The sequence below is a fragment of the Brachionichthys hirsutus genome, chromosome 21, assembly GCF_040956055.1.
Source record: "Brachionichthys hirsutus isolate HB-005 chromosome 21, CSIRO-AGI_Bhir_v1, whole genome shotgun sequence".
In the NCBI taxonomy this organism is placed as follows: Eukaryota; Metazoa; Chordata; class Actinopteri; order Lophiiformes; family Brachionichthyidae; genus Brachionichthys; species Brachionichthys hirsutus.
The window spans coordinates 525,883-533,630 of record NC_090917.1 but is presented as its reverse complement, the minus strand read 5'-3'; the positions used below and the strand labels follow the sequence as shown (position 1 = coordinate 533,630).

The 7,748-nt window shown below is 50.9% G+C and overlaps 1 protein-coding gene across 1 annotated transcript in view; it reads right to left on the bottom strand.

Moving 5' to 3' along the window:
- Window positions 1–710: 710 nt before the first annotated feature.
- The window catches only part of LOC137910361 (adenosine kinase-like), an 18,194-nt gene continuing 11,156 nt past the window's right edge, over window positions 711–7,748 (bottom strand). The window contains exons 5-8 of the mRNA XM_068754798.1: window positions 6,801–6,836; window positions 5,095–5,209; window positions 1,483–1,569; window positions 711–1,316 (exon numbers count right to left, since the gene is read on the bottom strand). Coding sequence (XP_068610899.1) covers window positions 1,192–1,316; window positions 1,483–1,569; window positions 5,095–5,209; window positions 6,801–6,836 — 363 coding nt within the window. The 3' untranslated portion in view covers window positions 711–1,191. The remainder of the gene's footprint in view (window positions 1,317–1,482; window positions 1,570–5,094; window positions 5,210–6,800; window positions 6,837–7,748) is intronic.

Genomic DNA, 7,748 nt, shown 5'->3' with positions numbered 1-7,748 from the left:
TGCCATCTGTCATCTTGAGAGGCAAATGAACCAGCTGCCATGGAGTGTGATCTCGCCCCATATCACAAACGTGGTCCTTTTCAAAGCGCATCTGTGTGAAACCTTAAAAAAAAAGAAATGATGATGAAAAAAAAAGTGTCTCCAAGTTGTTAATAACGTTTTGGCTGGAGATTGTTTTCATCTCGACGCCCCCCCAGATTAGCATAAATGCATAATCTATGCCTCATTACAGGGAGCCGCTCTGGTGCTGGAGGTGCTGAATAAAAGGAAAGATGTAACAGGTTGCTCGGGGAAACAAAAAGGCATTAGTCTCAATCACACTTCTGAGTAGAACAGATGAGTGTGGAATTGTTTTCCACACAACTGATATGCTGCTAACACTTCTGCTGGCCCACGCTCACTGTGAAGGCCCCCCCCCCCCCCGCAGGGTAGGGGCCCCCTTCTGCTCCTCGACTCCCAGCGACGGCACCGCTGGCCGTCCAATGATCAGACTGAAGAGCAACCACTCAGAAAGATTACCTCCTGTAACCCCCCCCCCCCCCCAGACCCGGACAGTTACCTCTAGTCTAGGGCTATATGCTCTCACAACACTGCCACCTAGTGGTGGGGGGTTTCGACACAACGCGATATGAACCATAAACACGAATCTTCTGACGCAGTATCAGGATACAGATAAAGACTCCGTAAAGATGGTGAAACATTCTGACATCACTGCTTCTAAATGTTTATTTTACAGGCGATCAGCTTTTTGGTGTCCAAAAAGGACTTTAACACGGTGGAGCTTAAAACTACAATGGAGTGTTAAGGGTTATATTAAAATACTGTGAAGTTGGAATTGAAAGGAAAGTACAAAAATATTCATACAGTTGTTATATTTGGCAATGTACTGGAAATATAAGAATGTCACAGCATCGAAACAAAGGATTTAGGCATCTGTTGTAACGCTAAAGCTTTGTTCTTGCAGTACTTCAGCTTTATATTCTGACCCCAACACTCCACCATTAAAAAATTAATTTCAGATATTTTTCGTACAAAATTCGTGCATTGCTTGCTTGTTTGAAAACGTCCCAATGGGTGATTGAAACTTGCTGAAATGTTCCAGTCACAGCTCTTCAGTCGTCAGCTAGAAGACGACGAGATCAAATCCTGGAACAAACACAAAGAGTTATCTTCTGGAAAACACAGCGAGCATCAGTGGAAGTCCGGCTTCTCCGGGAAGGTGCATCCAACACGTTTGATGATGACGTCGGCGGCGTAGTGTGCGGCCCGGATACATTCCTCCAGCGCCTGCCCTTGGACCAATGCAGAAAGGAATCCTGGGTAGCAGAGTTCAACATGTAAGCGGCCAACGCTTAGCATCACCGGAGGAACAGTGAACAGTGAAACAGCTGGCGGAGCAGCGTGCTCATAACATCTGGAGACATTAGCATGGTACAAGAGAATTAAAGTGAAACGTTTATGAGGATGACGTTCGTGCCGTACCTCCAACGAAGGCGTCTCCTGCTCCGTTAGTGTCCACAATCTTGTTCTGGTCCGTGTCCAGAACAGGAAACATGGTCACCCCCTCACCTGCAGTCAACACAGTGGGTGGGTGAAAAGGGGCGTCGTCAAAATCCTTCAACGCGCAACGATGGGGAGGACAAAGAGGACGTCTCCACGTGGCTCAGCAACACCTTATCGTGTCGTCATCCTACAAACTGTTTTGTTGTGTGAACGTTTTAGACCTGGGTCGTATTTTGACCGTGGCGCCGCCATGCGACGAAATTAGTCCAAGAACTATTGGCTAAATAGTTCTGAACTTTGGGAGAGACTACAGTCAGCCGGCTGTTTCCGTTTAGCGCTCAGCCTAGCTTGCTAAAAAAAAAGATGGTGAACGCAGAGGCTGCTAAACAGCAGCATGTTAGCACTGTGAACTTGCTAGCATACAGAGGCGTTAGCATGGCTATCGGTTTGAATCTTGCTAATCTATTGATTGTTTTTATGGATAAATATTATAAAGCTCCAGCACACAGTGACTCGAGCCAAACACGAGTTTCTCAAGCCAAGGAATGTGACTCGCTCGGAATGTTTGTTTTGTTCAACCAACAGTCCAGAAGCTAAATATATATACAGTAATTACAAAGATTTAAAACTGAGAAAAGCTCTAAATCCAAGCATTTGAGCCGCTGAAATCAGTGAACGTTTGTCATTCTATGTGATGTTTAACCAACAAACCGACGATGGATAAACGGATGATCTGATTATTGTTCCTGCACGCTGAAGCGCTCCCAGAAGCAACAGATGATCAAATGCCAAACTTCTCCAGCTCCAGCTGAGCGCCGTGATAAATTAAAAACAAGAGTCTCTGCAAGTCGTTTAGTTCAAAACAGAATCCATTAAATAGGGGTCTCTTTATTATCTACGCTGGATTCTATTGCTTCAATTATCACTTCAAAGAGAGCTCCGGTTTAAAGGAGAAGCAAATGACAAAGTGTGGAGGTGCAGAGCGACATTAACAACTTATGTCAGAACAATCGGAACCACCGAGGGACCTGGAGCCGCCGTGAACCTTCGACAAGGTGCAGGAGACAGAAGACCGACGTGTGGATGAAAGGAACACAAGCCGGCTGACAGACCTCTGATGAACGGTTTAATGAGGCTCCCAGAGATCGTAAAGGCCGTACGTGCTACAGGTCAGATCCTAAAAGGTAAATACACAAGGCAATAATAATCCACAATAATCCAGGAAAACGCGCAAAACAATAAATTACATGGAGTCGGCGATGGCGCAGCAAAGGAACCCGAACCGTTAGATGTGGTCATGCTCTGCAGATGTGACTGTTCATTTGATCAGAGAAATCAAATATAAGTGACTGTAAATATGTTCATTGTTGCCAAAAGTCCTCAGAATGGGTGTGGCTTCAGGGGCGTGCAGCGATGCTAACGCCACATCCAAGGTCTCACGATGCATGCAGGTTGGCTAAATGAAAATATTTGTTATTGTTTTTATTTTGAAATCTAAATTTCATTGTAGGTGTGTAAGTGGGCGGGGCCTCGGCCTTTCAGGCCTACCACGGCTGGTTAAAGGTGATTCTTCTGTCACTTCGAGCTGCACTTGGACATATTTTAGAGTTGGATTTGACTAAACGTCTGAAGCAGCAGGTTGGACGAGCACCTGGAGATAAGCGTCCACAGGTAACCTCCTCCACAGGTAACCTCCGACAGAGGACAGGAAGACTGAGGAAGAATCCCAGGAATCAAACGGTTCCTTTCAGCGAGCTCTAATTGTGTGCTTTTGTTAATTCCCTCATTATAACTCTCGAATTGTGGTGATTAAACGCAAGAAATTCTTTCAACAGGCGCCTCTTTGAAACGAGTATCAATGAAGCCCTTTATTACCGGCTATTCTTTCCAACAACGGCGCTCCGCTGCGCAGCGCCGACCGTCCACGAGCACGCGGAGCGCGGCTCGGACGGAAACGATCCGGCGCTCCGTTTGGTTCCGTTCCAGCTGCTGTTGTCGCTTCGACAGGAAGCAGGTAGATGAACCGATCGGCGTTGGTGGGGAAACGTCTTCTGGAACGTTTCCTTTTGCTTTCCAGCCAAGCTTCGGCTCCGGAGAGGAGCAGCGTTCCCGCTTCCTTGGCGAAGGCGTGAGGTTCGGAGCGGGTTGACGTTCAATCTGTTTCCCTGTCGTAACCGCCATCTTTGTTCGCAATCGAGTTAGAAAGTAATATATACATATGCCAGTAATTACTGCAACCGCAGGCCAAAGATCGGGGAGACATGAAAGGAAACATTTGAGCACGAGATGCCAAAGGAAAGAAAGGCGGTCTGGAAGCGGGGGGCGGAGCCTGCTTCTCCGACGCCATTGAGCTTTAAGCTCTTTGGCCTCGCGTGATTAACGCGTATGGATCACGCCCCTCCTAGTCCGTGTCGCCCCCCCGGAGAGCCCTAAACCTCCTGCAGGAGCCGAGTCAGGCTTTATCAGGTCCTTCTCTGGCGATTAGAGCGGCGGCCCCCGCTGAATGATGGTTTATTGGGTCGGCTGCTGTTCAGGTTCAGGGCGCAGCGATCTTAATTACTGCTCTAATGGGCTTAGAACCAAACGCCCGCCGCCGCTCAGCTCGTCAGAGGTGGCGACATAAAGGGGCGCTCTTAAAAGGTGCGCTTGAAGCGGCGGCGTGATGAAAGGCGCCAAATGAAGGGCGGGAAAAAGAACAATAACAAATTGACGTCTCTTTTTGGAGCATTACACCGGGGGCGAGGGGGGGGGGGCGCTCTCCCATCCTTAATCACTGTAAAACGCTTTAACGCGACACGCGGAGGCTGGCGAACGATCAAACCCTGACAGGAGGACAAATTGCAAACAAAGCGAGAGATCAGGTTTATTAGAGCGCCGCCTCTGGGAAATGGAGTTCTTTAATTCTCTCTTTACGTTGACGTTTATTTGGCTGCCATGGATACCGACGTTCTCACACACGGATGCTGCAGCAGCGCCGGCGCTCATCACGTCTGAAAGGCGTCGGCTTTCACGGGAATCCTCGCCGATGTTCGGGAAACTCCCGTATTGAATATTATTTGAGGATATCTCAGAGAGATTTTTGTCTCCAGCGGCGAGCGAGACGCCGGCGCCGTTACCCGAGGCTGTCTGCTCTCACGGACGACCGGCGCGAGCTCCAAGGGCAACGAGGAGAGGCACCCGACAGGCCGGGAGCAAAGGTGAAGCCAACGGCCCCTCCCCTCGCCACTCAAACCTGCGACCGCCCCGCGCCTTTTCGTGTCCCGCTAGCCCACGTGACCTGAATCTAAAGAAATCGGATTGACTTGTGGAACGGCGTGGTCTAAAGGAAATAAAACATTAAAGATGGCTGACGGCTGGCCTGGAGTCCGTCCAAGACAAAGTTAGACGTACTTCACAAATCAATGCCGGCTCTCAGCCCCCCCCCCCCCCCCCCCACGCTTCCTTTATGCTCACAAACGACAGAATGTCGTACATCTGGTGTCAATACTGTCGGTTCACTTCAAAGAAATCCCCGATCTCTTCTAGCATCTATTTGATGCTGCGGTTTGTCGACGGGTCACATGACATCACGGACGGACAGGAAGCGCCTACCGACAGTCGCAGCTGTGTCGTCCTTGCCCTGGGTGAAGACCACCACTCGCTGCCGCTTCGGGTTCTCCTTGGGGAGGTTTTGGGCCTTCTTCGCGATCTCGGCAATGTCATCTGTCTGAAAAGAAGAAGAAGAAGAAGAAGAAGAACCCCCCCGGCAGGGCAGAATGAGGAGTCAACCAGAGATCAGGGTGTGATGGAGATGGGGAGGGGGGGGGGGGCAGAATGGAGATATCGAATACGAGAAAGTCATATTCCCTAAGTGAGAGGAGGAGGAGTTCTGTGAAGATGGTCGTGCTCCTCCCCCCTACCTTTGATCGTGGGAAGGATAAAAACCTTCACGATTAACTCGTCATCCTGTTCTACGAGCAGGTGGAGCGTCTCTACGCCGCGTTACGGGCCGTCGACGCCGCTAGCATCCGGACCAAAGCCGACGCTCCAGCGCCTCCAGGGCGACGGGCTCCGATCCCGCCATCAGCCCAGTGAGCGTTCACGCCTCTAAACGCTTCCCAAATGTCCTTTAATCAGCCCCCAGAGGTCCGGGGAGACCCGGGGCCCGAGGAGAAATGGGTGTAACGCTCTAAGTAAGTGCAAATGGGGAGGTTAATACCGAGGCTGTTAGCAGGCCGCGGCGAAAAAAAGCCAATTTGTCACTGAGACTGGATGTAACCGCAAGCACTGCTCCAGAAGCGCATGCAGAACCGCTTCCATGTTCGCCGACATCAAAGCGCTGCTCAGCTTTAGGAGGGTCAGAGGCGAGCGGGGCGGAGCACGCATTCCCTCCTGCAGGCTCCGAGGTCAGGGCTACGTTCATTCACCGCTGTACGCATGCTAACCGTTGTCCGGAGGAAGTTAGCATCGCCACGAAAGAAAAGCGAGGAAACAAACGCCCCTAATCTGGTATCGAGTGTTCCGGCAAATCAGGTCGACACGGAAAATGTCAAAGAGCTGTAACGACTAGCTGAGTGTGTGTGTGTGTGTGTGTGTGTGTCTGCGAGCCCCCCCCCCTCCTCTGTTCCTGTCCTCATCCCTTCTCTCTTAAACCTGTCACCGCCATCCGGATTGCATTTCTATTCCAGTCACGTCGATCACGCCGTTAGTGATTCTGGATGACAATTATTCACACGCCGCGGCGCCGTTTCCGAGGCAGCGCTGCCTCTGAAACGGAGACGCCACTTAAAATACCTGAGCTCATCTGAACAGCTCGCATACGGCGGCTATTTGTGTTTCTGATTTCACGTTAAAAGCTCGAGGAATATGCAAAACACAGGATTTCATTTGTTCCGCGGGAACATCGATGGGAAGCAAACACTTGAATCTGAACGCACAGGTGGCTTCAGGTGCGCTTCAGAGCGCTGTGACGTTGAAAGCAGACATCATCGGCGTGCGATGAAGATAATGAGGAGGCGTTTTACGCAGCCAACCTGCAGAGGAAGGCTTGAAACCGTGCCCAAGTTCTCAGCTTCCCAAGAGGCTTTTCAAAATTCAATAAATAACATCTGTAGGCGATGTTGGGTGCAGACCGAGCACAGTGCGTCACAACAGAGAGCCGGCTGAACAAAGAAACCATGACGACTGCCAGGTTTCCATAGCAACTGCTGCACGGCCCGGAGAGTATAATAGCACATCAATCACTGTCCAGAAAGAACTTTATCAGCAAGAAATAAACCTTTAGGGTGTGTTTAGAGAGCAGCTGCTGGTCAACTCACCTCAAAGCCCAGAACATCTGCAAACGCAGCCGCCTCCTGGAAACAGATATGCAAATGAGCAGTCAGTGACACAGCAGACAGGAAGTAGCAGTAATCTCATCTCTGGCCCCGCCTCCTCTCGCCTTACCGGCCCCCACGTCACGCCGAAGCCGTGAATACGTGGGGATCCCCGCCGCTGCCGGCACTCAACGCCCACCGTGCGGGTCTCGGCTAATCTCGCAGCGCCGACGCTAAACTTCTTCAAGCGTGAGCTCTGGCTTTAGTTTGGATATTTATAGCCCGCCTTCCAGCTCGCCGTCGGCCTCCATTCATAAACATATGGCAGCAGAATCAGACGGTAAACACTTGAAACCTGTTTCAGTCTTTCATGGCGTATAGTTTGAGCTATTTGGATGCACTTTTCTTCACACGGCGAGGGGGCTGGACTGCCGTTGGTTCCCGTATGCTTTGATGAAAGAACCTGAGAACCTGCGGCCTCAGATCATCAGATACGACCCGACCTTCCGTGTCACAACTCACGTTCCAAGTCTAGGAAAACGGCGAGCAGCGCACGCTTCGTGCAAAGGCCGCTTCTCACGCTGTGTTCTGCTCGACGCCGAGTCCAACCCGCGAGCAGCTGGAGGTGAAGCTCGACCTGCCCTCAGGTGTGTCTGACAGAGGAGTGATCTGGCCAATCAGCACGGAGCGCTGCAGAACTGTCAGAAACGTTCTCCTCCCAGCTTTGGGTCTGGACCGACACGCCAGAACCGGCTGGCTGTGGAGCCGCTAACGGCTCGCCGATGTCGGCCAGCTGGCCGCTAACGGCGTCTGGGAGCTGTTTGGTGTGAAAGCGGGGGGGGGGGGGGGGGGGGGGCTTTCTGCTGAAACAGCTGCAGAGGAAAACAACACGAAATTACAGGCTGGAGATCCAAAGTTTGAAAAAATAAGATCCACAAAACCTGCTGGAAG